This window comes from Eleutherodactylus coqui, chromosome 6 (genome assembly GCF_035609145.1).
Source record: "Eleutherodactylus coqui strain aEleCoq1 chromosome 6, aEleCoq1.hap1, whole genome shotgun sequence".
Classification (NCBI taxonomy): Eukaryota; Metazoa; Chordata; class Amphibia; order Anura; family Eleutherodactylidae; genus Eleutherodactylus; species Eleutherodactylus coqui.
In genome coordinates this window covers 36,408,925-36,428,064 of record NC_089842.1, presented here as the reverse complement: position 1 = coordinate 36,428,064, position 19,140 = coordinate 36,408,925, and the positions used below count along the sequence as shown (strand labels likewise).

The window sequence follows — 19,140 nt, the reverse complement described above, 5'->3', positions numbered from 1 at the left end:
CGGCCTGATTTTCCCCATGGACATGAGGCCTTAGTAGGAAGAAGGTCACCAAGGAACAAAATCTGACAACTTTATTTAGTCACAATAAACAAGGATAGTGGCATACAGACCCCCGGGGGGCCTGCTTTCCTATGCGTTTTGACCTAAGCAGTTCTTGCAGTCGTGGACAAAAGTGAACACTGACATAAATATTGGTTTTCACAAAGTTTGCTGCTTCACTGTTTTTAGATCTGGTAGGGTGGTTTCATGCCTGCGCTGGGGATTCCGCTTTCCTGCTCCGTTCTGGAAGTAGGAAAGAGGAATCCCCAGGGAAGAAGAGTTTAGTCTCTGGATGGAACCGAATAGCGCCTGGCGGACCCCATCGATTATAATGGGGACGTCCCTTTTTCCCGCCCAGCTGGCCGGCTTTTCAACAGAAGAAAAAGTGGTGCATACAGCGCTTCTTCTTCTGGTATTTTCAGCCACATCTGTGACAGAACCTCCGACCGGAGGTCCCAATGCAGATGTGAAACCAAGTCAGAGGTTTATATGGTATCGTGAAGTACAATTATAAGCATTTCATACTTTTTTAAACTTCTACTGATAACTACATAAAGTTTAGGCAGAGACTCAATATTTAGGCTAGGCTCACACGAGTGTGCCGGTATGGCATATTACACACACGAAATACACTGTACCAATCTACCATAGGCGGCCATATTACCGCTCACACGAATTGTGCGAAATACACGCGCAAAAAAAAAATTATAATTGCAGTATGTTTCTATCTTGGAGCGTATTACGCACGCATACAAGCCAGGTACTAACATTGTGATGAGCGGCACACAACAATTACGCAATGTCATTGTGTACGCCATGCGTGCTGCGCACATATATCTCACAGCTTGCGCGCTGCGAAATATGGTTGTGTGAGCTCAGCCTTATAGTGTTGAACTTTTTTTTTCCCCCAAGACTACTGCATTCGCCTTGGCATGCTGGATATCAGCTTCTGGGCCAAATCGCGATTGATGGCAACCCATTCTTTCTAATCAGTGCTTGGAATTTATCGCAATTTCTCTGCTTTTGTTTATCTAGCCGCTTCTTGAGCATTGACCACAGATTCTCCATGAGATTGAGATCTGGGGAGCTTCCTGGCCATAGACCCCAAATGTCAATGTTTTAGTCATAGAGCTACTTTTTATCACTTTTGCCTTATGACTTGGTGCTCCATCACACTAGCATTGTTCATCACCCGATTGCTCTTGGAGGATGTTTAGATACCATTCTTTATTCGTGGCAGTGTTCTTAGGCAAAATTGGGGATGAGACCCACTCCGCTAGATGAAAAGCAACCCCTTAAATGAATGGACTCCGGGCGCTTTGCCCGATTTTGCACGATACGAGAGTGAGTGAAAACGCAGAATCATGAAATCCATGCTTTTCAATGGTTTCCTTCACATTTGCAATGTTTCACTTATGCGATTTTGCGAGAGAGAAAAAAAATTGCGCCATCGTGCCCTATCTTTCTGTGTTTTGTATTTTTTAATCTCCCATGTTTCCCATCTTTATTTTTTGTCGCATCACAAAGCACAAACTTGTGATTTTCGTGAGATGCGTTTTCAACATCAAAAAGTCTTATTGAAAAAAAAAAACAGGCAAAAATCGCGTGAAAAAAAGCAGGCGAGAAAATCGCAAGTGGCAGAGCTGATACTCAAAAATCGTGGGGAAAAAGTTGCGATTTTGCCGCAATTTTCTCACAGCAATGTTGCAATCGCCAATGTGAAGGAGCCCTTACTGCTGGCATGACACAGGGCTCATGGTAGCGCTCAGCTTTTCTTCTCGGGACAATCATTCTTACAGATGTCCCAGTCAGTCAGAAGGGGGCTTCATCAGAGATACTATGCAGGCACTGGACTGCAGAGGATCAGGGTGAAGCAATAGACTGTTTGGGACATCTGGAATATGATAACACTGAAGAAGGAAAACACCCGACTGAACGAATTCATTCACTTCTCGTTGACCGTTAAGTTTCTGCATGCAGAAAACCGAATGACGGATCGGCCCGTGTAAACAGGCAGTCGTTCGATGGCTACCTGCTTATTGTGAATGGAAGCAGGCAGGCCGGGACGATCCCCGACCCCCTCCATTCACTAGTGATGCTCGGTCCTGTGTAAAAGTATAGGAACGATTGCCACTTGGACGATATGCCCGGCATTGTCCAGACAGATAGAGATGGAGCAGCACGCCAGGAATTCTTTAAAAGGCAAATATGGTGCCTTCTTTATTGTATCTCCAGAAAAACAAATCGCGACGTTTCGGCCCTGGATGAGCCTTTATCAAGCTTGCTTGAAAGGATCCAGGGAGTTGGGGATCCACTGGAGCGTGCACCATTTTTTGGCTCCCCCACCTATAAGTATACTGGGATTGATGGTTACTGTGCTGCTGGGCTTTTCCTTTTTGCTGATATGCCAAGCATTGGCACCCGACAAGTCGCCCTGTGTAAAAGCACCCATAAGCAGAAAACTGAAAAACTAAATTTGTGGCGGTGTCAAAACTTTTGGCTATGACTGTACTCATGCCATGTTTAGTTTGAAACAAGTAGCCCTAGTACTGCTACGCCAGCGGTATTCCAGAAAGGAATCTATCCACAAGGGGTGGCTTATTAGCTGCATATCTGCACAGAAGTAAAAGGAATTGTTTTCTCTGAAGAACTCTGACATGAGAATACATTCACATGTCACATAGCGAATTTTGGCACAGACCAGCACCAAAATTCATAGCATTAATTGTGCTGCAGATTTTGGTGCGGATCTGCTACAGATTTCACCCTTTTAACTGAAGGAGTGAATTCTTCATCAATGTTGCGGTTTTTGCTGTGTAAATATACCCTTACTGATCTACAGCATTTTATTAGTGGTGGCCGGTAGCTTGTGTCACCTTCTAGGATGGTACCTAAATTGCTCTAAACGAGATTCTCCATGTTGGGCATTTACTGATATACAGTCAGTAGTAGAGCACAAGAGTGCGAGGGATTTCATCAATTGCCTATCCCAGCCATATCGAAAATGGAAATCTTTGCAGGTTGTGGAAGACGGCAGCATATGGTCTTCAACCAAACCAGAACTACATCTAAATGTGCAATCAAACATCTTAAATTTTGGGCACAACTGACTCTAAATAGATGTTGTTTGCCAAGGCTGCAAGATGAGGTATGTGCAATATATGAAAGGTCTTTTGGGGGAACAAGACCCTTCAGAGCGCAAGATCAGTTGGAATGTGAAACAGGGACTGCGTGCAAACTCCTCTGCCACAAGTGAATGGACTGTAAAAAAAAACAAAAACACTACACCGCCTTCTTCATCCCCTGTCCAATTTCAACTCAAGTCATTTGCTTCTTGCTTGACATTTAGTTTCTGCATGCAGAAAACCGAGCGTTTAACCCTTTGCAATCCAATTTTGGATTCAGGGTTTCCTAGGGGGCTTTCTCTTTCTGCCATTACACAATGGCGCCGTCTGCTGGCTAGAGCCAGTACTGCGGTATGTGACATGCTGAATGGTCCCCGACAACAGAGCGGCCAGTAATATACAGTAAGAATACCCTGACGGACGTCTTCCGACATCAGAGCTGTACAGCCTTCGATTAGAATGTCTTCAGACGTCACAGTGGATTGGAAAGTGTTAATTGGCACCTCAAGGGTGCTTTTTCACCTAATCATTGGTACAACAAATGATGTCAGAGTTCACTCATACAGCCTGTTTATACAGGCAAATAAATTGTTCACTAAATTCTTCAGTCGTTCACATTCACGGTATTAGTGAAGGAGAACAACTGAACGATTGATATTCAAACCGAATGATTAGCGAACGAGCCAACGATTATTTTCATGCTTGTATGAAATGAACGATAAGCGAAGGAATTATTGTTCATTGTTCGGACGTTGGCTGTGTTTACACTGAATGATAATTGTTCCGTCTAAACGCAACTTAAAGTGTCATAAACTAAACTCCGGTGCTGTTAGGGCAGGTGACAAGGAGTCAGGTAGTTTTTTGTTTTTTTTAATATAATCTGTCAGATAGGCTGACCTGCGAAGATTCGTCTGCCGACTCCTGCTCCCGAGCAGCGACCCCCGCGGCGGAGATTCGCCGCGGGATACCGCAACGCTCGTGGACAGGGGGCCTTAAGCAGAGAGATGGTTAGGGAACATTTAAATGAATTCAAGTCTCCAGGTCCAGATGAATTACATCCTAGGATACTGAAAGAAGCAGCAAATAACTGAACCACACGCCATAATCTTTGACAATTCCTGGAGAACAGAAGTCCCAGAAGATTGGAGTACGGCAAATGTTCCAATCTTCAAAAAAAGGGAAGAAGGTGGACCCAGGAAAGTACAAGCCTGTGAGCCTGACTTCTATACGGGGAAACAAATTACACTGCCCAATGATAATTTTGCTTCGGGCTCAAAATTAGCATATTCTTATGTATTTTCATCTGCTGGATTCAATCACCACCATAAAAATGACCAATTAGCTCTTGCTTTGGAGATACAGTGACAATATTGTTTTAGAGTTTACATTTTTATATTTCATTTTTTTTGAAGGGGGGGGGTTGTCAAACCTCTCAACTGACATAACACAACACAACATTCTAAAACCTAATAAATGTTGCTATGACTGAGTTATATATTCCGTTTTTCTTTTTTTCAGAATTTCTGGTTTTGGAATGCTTTTGAAGTGTAAAATTTTAAAAATCCGTTTTCTCCACTACCACCTAGACTTTTTCCCCTCCTAGATGTGGAGCTGTCAGTGATGAACACAGAGAAAAATTCCACCAGGATATTTCTGTAATGGAACAAAGATATCAGGGCCGTTGAAATGAAGCAATGCTTGTGGATTACTGCTGGTCTGTGTGTAGGGATGCTCCGGAACTCACTTACAAGAGGCAAGCCAAAAGGAAACAATTTAATGAAGTCACCACAAGATTCTCTTCACACCGAACCACCTGCCAAGAATTCTTCCATCAATTTAGACCCCTTAGAATGTAACTGTCATTAAAAATAAATTCAAATGCACTTTCAATGTTGTTCGCATATGTAATTAAAAGGTATCATTTTCTCTTAAGCTGTTGTATATCACAGAAACTAGAGCTAATAAAAACATTTCTTCGTCATATTTGTTTTTCTCACCCCAAAATTAGTAAGATTTGACTCATGAACTTAAGGAAACATTCCAAGATATTTTTTTTGTTGGCCAGGGTTATTAAACAGCATGTATGCAAGTACTTGGATGAGAATGGAGTAATTAACCAGAGTCAGCATGGGTTTTTAACAAACAAGTCATGCCAGACTAAGTTGATCAGGAAAATGTGGTAGTTACAGTATCTTAACTTAAAAAAAGAAACTTTTTATAAATTGTATCTCATTCCATCCTTATTGAAAAAAAAATGACCAAATATGGGACTGACTAGGAAACCGGTGGATTCACAACTGGCTGAGTGATCGTACTCAAAGAGTTGTCATAAATGACTGCACATGCAATTGGAAGAGTGTCAAGTGAGGTACGACAAGGCTCTGTCCTGGGCACAGAGTTGTTCAACACTTTTATAAATGATCTGGAAGGAGGAATTGAGGGGAAACTGATCAAATTTGCTGATGACAGAAAGCTAGGAGGGATAGTTAACACTAGGGAAGAGAGGGATTCAAAAAGATCTGTCCAAACTTAAACAGTGGGCGGCGACTAACAGAATGGTATTTAACAAGGAAAATTTTAAAGTCCTACATCCGGGCAAGAAAAATGAAAAAAAGCACATACAGAATGGGAGGAATTGGGCTAAGCAGCAGCACATGTGAAAAAGACTAAGGTATATTAATAGATCCCAGACTGAACATGAGTCACCAGTGTGATGCAGCAGCAAAAAAGGCAAACACAATTCTGCGATGTATTACGAGAACCATAGAGTCTAAATCACATAAGGTAATTATCCCCCTTTACTCTTCGTTGGTCAGACCTCATCTGGAATACTGTGTCCAGTTCTGGGCATCCCAATTTAAAAAAAACATCGACAAATTGGGGAAAGTTTAGAGAAGATTTGCCAAGATGGTAAGTGGTCTGCAAACCATGTCCTATGAGGAAGGGTTAAAGGATCTGGGAGTGTTTAGCTTGCAAAAAAAAAAAGGCTGAGAGGAGACATAATAGCTGTCTACAAATATCTGAAAGGCTGTCACAGTGCAGAGGGATCAGCCCTATTCTCATTTGCACAAGGAAAGACTAGAAGCAATATGATGAAACTGAAAGGGAGGAGACACAGATTAGATATTAGAAAAAAACTTTCTGACAGTGAGGGTGATCAATGAGAGGAACAGGTTGCCACAGGTGGGGGTGGAGGGATTTTCTCCTTCAATGGAAGTCTTCAAACAGGGGCATGACAGTCACCTGTCTGTGATGATTTAGTGAATCCTGCATTGCACCGAGGGCTGGACCCGATGGAGGTCCCTTTAAACTCTACAATTCTATGAGCGGACCCCGACAGATCAACAATTGATGACTTATCTTGAAGTTAGTTCATCAATAGTATTTTCCTGGAAACCCCTGTAAAGTTTGCTACACCTGTAAATCACTTATACAGATGCAACTTTCCTATCTCAACACAGTCAAGCATCTTCTACAGTGTACAATGATTGCTCACTATTGTGAAATATTTAATAAATCTTTACAAAAACATGCAAAACTGAACAAAGATACTGTGGAAATAAAGACACCTGAATTGCTTAGCCAAAGGGGCAAAGGGGGATATAAACTTCGAAATAGAGCAAAGCATTAAAACTTGCGCCGTTTATAAAGTATTGAGTTTATTCCCGATGCTGAGTTTTTACTCGCTGCTCACAACACCAACAAAGAGCATAATAATGTAAAGGAATGAGGCGCCGGGTCCCTGGCGGAATACGGGAGTCTTTGATTCTCACATCACATGCTCCAGTCTGCAGTAAGGCAGGCAATAATGTAGCCTCATTGAAATTCCAGCCACGGGTTCCCTTCCACTGCCAGCAAGTTCTCAAAGTCCTTTCCTCGTTCACTTCAAGGAGGTCGTCTTTCATTCCTTTTAGAAATGTTAAAACTAAATTACCTATAAGCTTCAGGGGAAACTGGTGAAATCCATAAGAGGGGAAAAAAAAACATATAAGCTCACTGCAAGACTTCTGCTGAATTTCGTTGAACCCATAACAGTAATTCTATGTAATGACCCCAATATGACATCAGTGTTTCTTTGTCTGCAAACCCCGTTTCCCACAACGTCTCGTCCAACCGGTTCTAAAGTGTTGGCATTTTTAAACGTCACTAATAGAAACATCAAAAGACCACAGGTTATTAATGAAAAATCCCACAACTCTCCAGGGCTAATCGCTCACTCTTTGGGCTCATTCTCTTTGGCGTAAGCGTATTTTGGGCCATGAATACGTAGCGTATTCACAGACTGAAAAACGCCTATTTTCTGCATATTTAGGCCCTTCTGCGGGTTTTTTTCTGCACATAAATATGCAGCCTATTTACGCAAGCAAAAGAAAAAAATAAAAGCAGAAGGGCCCATAGTGCTGATGCGCAAATATACAGTGAATATGCATGTTTCCATGTGTATTCACTGTATATCTGACCTAACCTTTTTACTTCCATGCGCTATTTTGGTGCGTAATACGCACCAAATAGGACATGCTGGATAATTTTTCATGCGACTTAAAATCGTGTGAAAATATGCAAGTGTGAAAGTACTTACTGAAATCAGTTGGTTCCATACACTCCATAATACAGAGGGTATTTGCGCCCGCGTGAACGAGCCCTTAGGCTGGCTTCACACAGGCGAGAAAATAGTTAGAGATAGTTTTGAGATGTACAAATCTCACACAAATATGAACCCATGCTTTTGAATGGGGTCATACACATGAATGATGTTTTCCCGCATGGCACCATGACGTGAAACTATGTGGGAAATAAATCGCAGCATGTGGCTGCGTGATATCGCATCGCAGCCACGTTGAAAGCAATTGGAGAAACGCTGCAATTCCTTCATCACCGAAGTGATGCAAAGCCGTTTACCGATGAAAAACGCCTTGCATCACTTCACATGGTAGGGAGCACGAAATGGGGGCGGTATTCTCGGCCCCACACCGTGCTCGCCCATGTGAAGCAAGCCATAGGATGAACACCCACTTGTGCTTTTTTAACCCTGCGATATCGCTGCTTTTTTTTTTAACGCGATTATCAATGGGACTTTCTGATGTTAAAAATGCATCGCACAAAAATTGCGAAGCACAAACTTGTGTTTTTCACATTAGAAATTTCCATTGACAATCGCAGAGAGGGGGCGGGAGCTCAGAGCACTGCTCCTGGCTCTTCCAGGCTCCCCCCCTGCAGAGAGAGACGACGTATATCGGCTGGGCGTGAAAACCCAGCCGATATACGTTCGTCTGAATCCTGCCTCAGGGTGCATTTATACGAGGCAGTGCAATATCGGTCTGAGAAACTCCAATATTGCACTTGCAAACCCATGATTTTTTACGTGCGATGCATTTTGCAAGAACCTGCTTTTCCCGTACGTGAAAATTGCATGTTATTTTGATAGTAAAATAGATTTTTTTTACCTTGCCCATAGAAATGTGGAATAACAGAAAAAAATTTGACAGCCTACAATGTTTCTATTTCACTGCATGACTGCGTGAGAACAACAGCAATATAAATAGACCAATTGCAAATAATAGGTTCAAGTGCGATAGCGGTCCAAAATCCTTGTGCTGGTAAAAATGTAATTTTGACTGCGAGTGTGATGAGATTTGCAAGAAAATAGCATTGCATCACTAAACATGCAATGTTTTTTCAACAGGATTTTTCTTTTAAAATCACTTTGCACTCGCGTGTACATGAGTGCGATGGGCTTGTTAATCGAGATGTCGAACGTACTCGGTAAGGGCGATTTCGCAATCGAGCACCGTGATTTTCGAGTACTTCACTACTCGGGTGAAAAGTACTCGGGTGCGCTGTGGGGCCAGGGGTTGCAGAGGGGAGTGGGGGGTAGCAGCGGGGAACAGGGGGGAGCCCTCACTCTCTCCCTCTCCCCCCCACTCCCCGCTGCAACCCCCTGCTCACCCACAGCGCACCCGAGTACTTTTCACCCGAGTAGTGAAGTACTCGAAAATCGCGGTGCTCGATTGCGAAATCGCCCTTACCGAGTACGTTCGCTCATCTCTAGTTGTTAACTCACCCATAGCAAAGACTGTATAAATTCAGCCTTAACATGTACGTTTATGCAGCAGCTTAATACTGGGGACTGGGTTGGAGATAACTAGAATTGCAGGAATGGGTGTGACAGAGTGAGGGGTGCCCAAAATATTCTATGCGATAGTAATTCAATATTGCTAGCAGCTTTATTTAATGGTGCTGCCCGGCCCCAAAATACATAGTCTCTGGTCCCGCCACCTGTTTATGGGAATTCAGCTGCATTTATTTAGCTGTAGAATAGACATGAACTGATTAAATATCCAAGGAATGAAATACCAGCACCTGGTTCTGCTGCAATTTCCGCAAAGCCGCTGCAAAAACATTATATACGAATGCACCCTATAGGCTACACAAATCAACTCGCTAGGAGCTGGAGGACACAATGCAGCAGGAAAGAGACTGAATAAATGATCCAGCACACAAAAGGGAACACAGTGTACAAATCTGGCCAACAGAAAATGAAAAAGAAAGCTAAAGCTCTGTATAGGTCGTGATCAAAGACTGCAGAGCCACAACATAATAGCTCATTGTGTCAGTGGACGACTATTATAGGACATCCTCATATCATAAATATTTCCAGAATTCCAGGCTGCGACACCCAGCGTACTGCAGACACTGCATCAAACCTCATTCCTCAACAGACGCCTCTGGTCAGTGTAGCAGCGTGGATTGTGGGGACAGAAACCCTGCCGTAATGGTTCATTGATGGCCCACCAAACATGAATTAGTAACACCATGAAAATCTACCATATTCGGCAATTTCTGCATGGAAATTGTATGTTCTCTAACTAACTGTGCTACTGTGTTACTTCTAGCTACTCCAGACTCCATTCACACTGCAGACAAATACTTCAAGAGGACCCATCATGTCCTCATGCGCTGCATGGTTTTGCAGCCACGTTCCTGCTGACTCCAACTACGTCTTTCTTTTCCCCACCGTCCCCCCATAAGAACCTGTATGGGGGAGTGGGAAGGAGTAGAGGGGAAAAGAGCAACACTGTTGGAGTGAGTGGGGCCATAGCTGCAAGTGTTTCCCATTGATTTTCACAAGTGCCATGCAAGGTCTTTAAAGGTCCCATTGAAAACAATGGGCGAGGTAATCTGAGGGAACACCGAAAAATAGAACATGCTGTGAAGGCAAAAACAAAACGCTCATATGCATAATGGAGTACGTTTTCGTGCGTCTCGCAATGCAAAAAACTCGCGCGAGATTCTAGCTCGTGTACATGTAAGGCTTTGAATTAGTCATCAAGTACAATATGAGAGCTTAAACGGATGAGCTTGTTTCTGCCCGATTTTGCAGCCGTGAAAATCACGGCCGCAGAACCGGCTGAAAAGAAACCACTGATTTCAATGGTTTTATTTTCAGTTTTAGGATTATTGCGCATTAACACTACGCGCGAAAAAAGACAGTACTTGTCCTTTCTCGCACGCAGTTTTTCTACATGCAAGAAAGATATGTCCTGCCTGATCTTCCTGCTTTTTTTTTTCAAAACCTATGCGCAACAGCGCAGAGTATGAATGGTAAAAACAACAAAGAAAAACACAGTTCATGCGCTAATGCGTTCGTAGCGGCGAGCACATTAGCACACGTGCCCATGTGTTTAAGCCCAGAGAGTACAGATCACGAATACAACCACAAGTGACTAGACCTTGGATGAACTAATCCTAATGGCTGAGTCCGGGATTGCTAGTGAGGACAGGGACGGATATCAGTGACTACTCTCCGCATACGTTGCTCCGATGTCTGTTGGTGCTACACAAATAACTAAAACGAAACAAGTTTTAGACAAAGAGGTGAACAACAACGGTGTATACGACGCAAGCATCCAACAGCACAGCAAGAGCCCCATCGCTGACAATCTGCCCTCCATTCCCACACAGTAGCCTGATCCGCTGACAGGAGATGTATGCAGAGACGTGTCCAATGTGAGAAGAGACTGCTAAGCAGATTAACATGTCTGTGCAACTGGATCCGGCATAGAAACATTTCAGCCGTAGTTAATGGGCTTCTCGCAATTTACACTCCACAAAAACACCTACTGGAGAAGGCTGGACAAAGCCTGGTCTATTTGTTCTCCAGGGGGGAGGGACAGAACAAGGCCATATTGTTTACTAGGGTGACATGAAAGGGCCTGCTGATTCAACTCTTTGGGAATGCGGTCTCTGCCGGCGTCACACATTTCTATGGAGCAGAAATTCATACTGGGCATCCGAGGATTGCTGAAGAGCTTCGTATGCCCCTCCTGTAGTGACGGCGAGCCGCAGCATGCTATCCACCCTCAATAAATTGTTCATCTAGAGAATCTAAACGTTTGTTTCTTTTAGACAATATCTGATTAACATGTTCACTACCAGAGGATAGGATGTGTCCTGACTAGCTGGTAATATAAGAATCCGCTAAAGGGAATATCCCATAAAAGGATAGAAGTCTGATCAGTGGGGGTCTCACTGCTAAGACCCCCACAGATGCTGAGAATGCTATGCCCCTCACTGCGGGCTCGCTGTACCCCCTGCAGTTAGGAGATGGAATAGAGCGGTGGTCACACATGTGCAGGTCCATTCATTTTCAATGGAGCCTCTGGAGGGTATAATCATACTTCAAAGTGTTTATTCTGAAACACTGCAATGTTTCAGAATAACACAGACTGCAGCAATGAGCATCTTGAATTCATGCAGCGTGTATTTTGGGCAGCATGAACCTGATGACAGAATCCCGTTAACCCCATAGTGCGACAGTATGTAGGTTTATGTCCTGGCTGGGTAGTAACCGCAACAGAACATAAATTTGAGTCCTGTGGATGGCACAGGTTCAGAAGTGAGCCCACGCCCTCCTGAAGTGGGAGTCAACTGTGACTGACAGTGAGAACACCGCACCTCGCTGTTCACCCCTTCCATGCCGCGATCAATATAGATCACGGCATGTAAAGCGTTCACAGAGGGAGCGTGCTTGCTCTGTGACGTCATCGGCCCTCCACAATTACATCGTGAAGGGCCGATGGCTTGCCATGGCTACTGGACACTGGTGTCCAGGACTGTGATCGCTACTGTGAGCAATATTGCTTTTTAAGAACTACGCTTGCCATTAGTGAATTGAAACATTTATATAATCTATATGGCTACCTAAACAGGCTCCTCAGTTCTACAGTAATATGTTAATTCTTGAACTATACAATGTAATGGTTTAATATATTACACACAACCATAAATGAGGATCTTTTAGAAGTTTGATCTATTTTTCCCCATGATGCACCTAAAGGAGGTCACACGGTGATAATCCGGGCACATTAATAGGATTAACAGAGACTTGTCAATAACGCTACAATGTAACACAAACATGCAGAAATGACAGGCCGTTCCCACAGTCCTTGTAGGAATAAGGAGAGAGTCCAAATAAGATTATATGAACAATTTGCTAACAAACGGAGTGGAACAATCGAGGAAGTGCTTCACCACTCAGCTGCGTGGTGCTGTCTGGCAGGGAGGCCTCACAAGCCCAGGGGCTAGGAAACCAACGAAGCAGAAAGCTCTACACGAAAGGGGCACAGCAGCCAAAGAGCTGATGTGTGCGGACGCTGCGCCAGGCCAAACGCCAAAGTCCATCAGAGCCAGTTAGCAGAGTTCTGAATCAGACATTCTGACTTTTCCCCGTGGTACACAGCGTCGTGTCCCACACATCCCCCAACACATTATGTAACAGCAAAGCACGTCAGAAATCAGAGCAAACTGGTAACTGTGGCAATTAAAGAACAAGACTTGTTGTGAATTGAGCCAACAGTACATTAATGGAAATGGTTAACTGAATGCAAAACCAAGTACAACTTCCCGTACAGCTGGGGGAAAGTTGCATTGTGGGAAATATAAAATGAGCCGGAGCTCGTACCTGCGTAACGTAGAGGAGCATCTTTGTCTAGTGCTATGAGAGGAGGGTCCAGCAAAACTGCATTGTCGTTTTCTGTTACTATTCCGTGGTACGTAGTTTCAATCCATGGCTTGTGTTTATTAACTACAGCAAAGAGAAAACAGAGGGAAAAAGCTCAATGAGAAAACAGCAAGGAAAATGCATTTTATATTTACTGCATTACAAAAAGTGAAAAACACAATAAAACAAAGAAAAAAAACCCCTACACACATAAGCCCCTAAAAATATACAAACTGCAAAAATTATCCTATTCTGAGGATGGACCATCAATAGTTTACAAATGGACAACCCCTTTAAGACTGTTTCAAAGGAGTATATTTCAAGTCCGTGTTTAATTTTTTCCATGCTTTATGGACAGTGATATGGAGGTAATGAACATGTAATAATCTATTTACATCCGTTTTACAACTATAATAAGTCCATAGTGTTCTATGGTGTGTGGTTAAATGCAGATGCATGCATATTACATCCGTATTTGAATTATTGGTATTATTTTCTATTGTACAAAAGAAGGATCCGTTTTTGCAAAGCAGAAAGTAATACAATTGAACTCAAAGGCCTTATGCCCATGGACCGATTTCTGCCCCGTCTCTCGCGGCGGAAATCCACAGCATCATTCTGCAGCTATTAGCTTTAATGGTGCCTAATAGCTTTTTGCCTTGCAATATTTACGCTGCGGAATTCTACCGCGGAATTCAGCAGCGTAAAAGAAGGCCTCCTGCCTACGGCTGTGTCTAACTCCGCCAGCAGAGTCCGACACGGCGCCCCCCAAAGAACCCCATACTAACCTCCCCAGATCCGCCGTACGAGTCCCATCTGGCGAGCACAGTGCAGCGCATGACGAGCTGGCGGTGATGCGTAATCACGCGATACTTCCGCTGTGCTCACAGCGGAATTATCGCGTGACGACGGTTTACATTGAAAGGCAGAAAGCGATCGGGTTCAATAGTACCTAATAGCTGCGGGATAACGCCGCGGATTTCCGCCATGTGAAACGCGGCAGAAATCCATCCATGGGAATTATCCCTAAGGCCTCATTTAGTCGGCAGTATTTTGGACAGTACTTTGCATCAGTATTGGTAAACCAAGATCAGGAATGGAGCAAAAACACAGAAGCTGTGTAAATCTTTTCATTATAGTTTTTGACTTTCTAAGGTTCTAATCCTGGTGTCGGCTTTCAAATACTGCAGCAAGATGCGGACAAGAATACTGCCATGTGAACGGAGCCTTAATGGAGAACTAGTCTCCTCAGTATCTGCTGATTAAAACAGTTTTCCAGTTACAAAATGGAAATTTTGAAGATGCTAAGAGTTACAGCCAAGAGACTACCTGGACCATTTATCTGCCACTTTGGACCCTCTTCCTTGTCCCATGCAGCCGCCAATCTGTTGCTGTGCTTACATGCATCACTTCAGTAAACACAGCAACAAACTGTTTCCTCCAACTCCCAGCATGCACAGAGCCGTTTACCAGCCTGCACTGTAGCTCCACCCACAGCTTGCAGGTCCTACAACTTACTAGCACCAATCTCCCTCTCACTGAGAGCCAGAGAAAGCTGCTGAAACTGCTGAGAGCGGTACTCGGCTGCCCCTGCATTGAAACCACCAGCTATCAGGCATTTACACCCCTTATCCTGTGAAGAAAGGATAAAATGTCAATTACGGGGCTACCCCTTTAAAGGACTTCACATCTATTCCCTCCAAGAAGAGGAGCAAGGTTTGTTCAAGGTGCACTAACAGCCTTGTCAATGAAAACAAGGTTTCCAGTCACTAAAAGCAAACAGAGATCTTGAAAACTGTGAGAAATTAAAACACTCTGCTAACTGGATGGGTAAGCAGGGTTACAAGTATGGAAGGAGGGTGTCTGGGGATCATTTGTAGCATCACTGGGCTCTAGGCAAGAGGTGGTAGAGGTTCTGTACGGGAAATATGAGGTTTCGCACACTACTACCAATATAGTAGCTTTTATGAACATCGCCGTTAAACCTCATTTACACACGAAGATGATCGCTCAAAATTAGTTCAAAAGATAGGATGATTGACAGTTTGAGCAATCATTCTGCATAAGCTGCTAATGGGCACTAATGCCCATTAGTAGCTTATTAGCTTCATTTGCATGTAAATGAGCCTCTGTGCGCTGCATGCAGAAAACAGCAAGTGGTCTATTCTCTGCATACAGCTCTTTTGTTCTGCCACAGGACTGCAGCTGAATACAATTTTACCAGCGCTCCCCTGGAGAAACACAGCATGAGGTCCCTGCTATCAGCTCTTCGGCTGAACAATGGATTTTCAGCTCAACTAAAAATTGTTCCACTTAAAATTAAATGATGATAGATTTACATGCAACAATTATCGCTCAAAATACATAGTTCGAGCAAATTTAAGCGAGAATTGGGGCTTTAGAATACCTGCCGCTGCTGCGTATCAACAACTTTCTATGCACAGACAATGGATATGAATGCAAATAAATCACAAAAAGTACACAGGAAATCTAAGCTAAACATTAGAAGCATACAATAGTAACCTCAGTTTATCAGGGTACTTAGAATGTAGTAGTTTGCATAAGTACATAGATGCTAATTAACAAGCAATACAGAGATTAGTAAACCCTTCTATAGCGCAAGTCTAGAGCAACTGCAATCCCAAAGCTAATTAAACTGAAGCCTTTATCTGCAATAATAAGATTATCAGTGTTTCTACATTTGTACAATTGCTGCAATCAGACCTATTATGTGATAACCGGGTGACCTGTCTACTGCATCCCCAGCCCCACGCAAATGCAAGCCACCATATAAAGAGGCTTTCACTTTTTTATTACACCGGACAACAAAAGGGCCATTTACACAGGATGATTATCACTCAAAATTTGTTCAAATGAACGGAAATAAGAGATTATCATCCCGTTTAAATGCAAAGAAAATAGTTTACTATTCGTTCACTTCTCATTATCGTGACTTTCAGTCAGCATAAAAACCATCACTGGATCCAGCGGCGATCTCTACCTGTCTACATGCTCTGCACAAGGACCGGTGACTTTAGCGGTGACATCAGCACTTGTGCAGTCATTTAGACGACTCTCGATCTGTCTAAGGCTGGATTCACGCGGGCGTATATCATTTTCACGACCGGCCTATATACGCTGCATCTCTGACGCATTGGTTTATTGCTAAACTTCAAATAATCCTGATGAGAACTACGGTGTAAGACAGGGTGAACATTCCTCCTCTGGACATAAAAGAATTCGCTATTGTTAAGCAGATGTTGGAAAACTGCAGGGTACAAACAGCCCTAAATAAGAAGCGATTTACCACTGATTGGTTCACCTTTCTGATTATTTTCTTCTACCAAGAAGCTGGGTATTGCCAGATTTCCAGTCCTATTCTTAAAGAGGAAATTAAAATTATCTTCTGGTATGCAATTAATAGATGGGGGAAGATCACATTACTGATGCCGGATCATGGCCCACCATCAATTTTCAGGAAGAAATAGATCTACAGAGAACTCAAACCCATTTGATGCTGCCCAGAGATTTATGTCATTGAAGGGGTTGGCTCCAAGAAAGAAAAAAATACCCTGTGAGATAGAAGCGATGAGCCAAGCTCAGTAAGGCTGCATTCCCACGAACGTATATCGGCTCGGTTTTCACGTAATTTGAGGTCTTCTGGATGTCATACAGTGGAATCTAGTATCACTTTTTCCACACAGTTTAGTCCCTATTATAAGCAAATCATAGATCTACATAATCGTAGTATTTGGATCTTGTTGCTTAGTGATGATGCGGGTACCCACAGCTCATACGCAATGTTAATTGCGTAAGGTTGCGGGTCGGATTATTCAATTGACATCAATGGAGGCTGTCGACGCAAAATTTGCGGTAAAATAAAGCATGCTGCAATTTTTCTTCTGCTCGCGAAACACGCAATTCCTATGCACGAGTGTGAAGGTAAAATAGAAAATACATGCCTCAATGCCTGCGTTTTACCGCCAATCCTGGAATCCGCAATTCAAATCTGGTTGTGCGAGACAAACCTTACAATACGTTTCTGCGATGCAAAGAAATCCCCTTTCCCTGTAAGTCTCCTACCTTATTCAGTACACAAACCTCTGAACCCAGTTGGCTGATTCACAAGGGTTTAATGGCTGTGGTATGAGTAAATACATCAGTTACATCTAATGTCACTCAGAGTATATTCCATTACATCCTACATAAATTGCATTAGCTCTTATATGGTATATATGTTGGGATTGCAGTATATGCCAGCTTCAGTATGTCAGCTGTACCACTCGCAAGGCGCCAGATTTACAGAACATCTTTCTGGCTGTATATTTAAAATAGACTATAAATCGCCCCAAAAAATGTTTTATTAATTAAAACCACCAATCACTGAAGATGGCCATATACTTACTGATACAGGAGGGCAAATATATGCACCCCCCCAACATGCAGGCTGCCAAACTACCAAATGAGGGCGCCAGTTACACCTGTGTAGGACAACGATGAGACAGCCACTCACACAGCCTCCTAATATAGAAGGGGGTGGCTGCTTGGTGTATACTCCCACACAGAGTAGATACAAAGTTGCAGACCTTCTGATACATGTGGTGCAGCATGCAGACTAGCAGCCTATTAATGACGACATAATAGTTCGGCGGGCTGCCCTGCACCCCAAAAAGTGAACCACATTGGTACTGCCACCCTGGGCTTCCCCGGCATTTAAAAGCCGCACTGCATGTGAATAATATATAATAAATGCGAGGTGTTAGTTGGATTTTGGCCAAAATACTTTGCCACATGCTTTTCCGTTGCGACCAGCTCTCCCATAGAGAGAAGCGAGGCTGCAACGGGGAAAAAAAATGGACATGCTGCGTCCCAGGAATCCGCAACGCAGTGTCAGTTAATGCCAGCTTTGCCGCAACGGATTGTTCGCCCCGTGTGGACAAGATTTTTAACAAGTCTCGTCCACATGGCTGGCCAATCCCGTGATTAGTGGCCACAGGCAGATGTACCGCAGCGAAATTCCGCGGCAAATCCGCCCTGTGTGAACCTAGCTTAAAACGCTATCCTGTCCACCTGGGCCAGTATACCTGCCAAACAATTTCAACACCCACTATGCCCCGACAATTTCCTGCAGTTTTGTAAGCTAAAAGGAAATCTAACGCACCACTAGGTGGTTATCTCTACCAAGGTGGCTCTTCACTGTACATGATGAGATATCCCATGACCCCTACGGTCCCCACTTCTCTCCTAACTCAACATATTGTGGGGTCAGATCCTTATCTCCTATAACGCATCATCATGGAAAATTATCAAGACGTTCCAAAAATTGTGCATTACCGAAAACCTCTGATCATGATGGAGTTTTTCCCCCATGCGCGGAAATATTCAAAATACGCAAGACGCTTGTTTCTAATGACAGATTTCCTGACACATCCGCACAGTTTGTTATGACTAGACTAATGCGTGAGCCTCTAGATCTCGCTTATCGTCGCATCCATCATACAATAGAATTTACAGCCTCAGCACTTATGATATACTAAATATTTGCAGAAACGTTAATCCCACGTCTCCGTAGAATACATATCGTTCTCCTCATACGAGAAACTTGTAATTTTATACAGTATTAGCTTTTGTGTTGTTGATTATAACTTCAGTTTAACTCCTATAATTAGACCCTCTGAAGCCTTGTACTGCGATAAACACGGGTGCCCATTACCGCCTCTCACCCATCAAGCGCCCGCCTTCAGTCTTCCATCAAACATTTACACAAACAGAAATTGTGTTTCCTCGGCATGGCGAACGCGACGGCGGCTCCTTCCACACTGTTTGCTATTCGTGTAGAAACGACTTTGATTCTCTTTTGGAGCGACATGACCACCGCACAAAGCGCCCATCTCTGGAGCAGCAGGGTAACAAAAAAAAAGGGGTATTGTTAAGGCTGAAGCTAAAGGACAAATACTAGAAGACTCCAGAGGCTAC

The 19,140-nt window shown here is 43.4% G+C and overlaps 1 protein-coding gene across 4 annotated transcripts in view; it reads right to left on the bottom strand.

Annotated features, from left to right (window-relative positions):
• The window catches only part of CLSTN1 (calsyntenin 1), an 88,400-nt gene that overhangs the window by 45,235 nt on the left and 24,025 nt on the right, over positions 1 to 19,140 (bottom strand). For all 4 annotated transcript variants that reach the window (XM_066606589.1, XM_066606591.1, XM_066606590.1 and 1 more), the window contains exon 2: positions 13,126 to 13,248. In XM_066606589.1, coding sequence (XP_066462686.1) covers positions 13,126 to 13,248 — 123 coding nt within the window. The remainder of the gene's footprint in view (positions 1 to 13,125; positions 13,249 to 19,140) is intronic.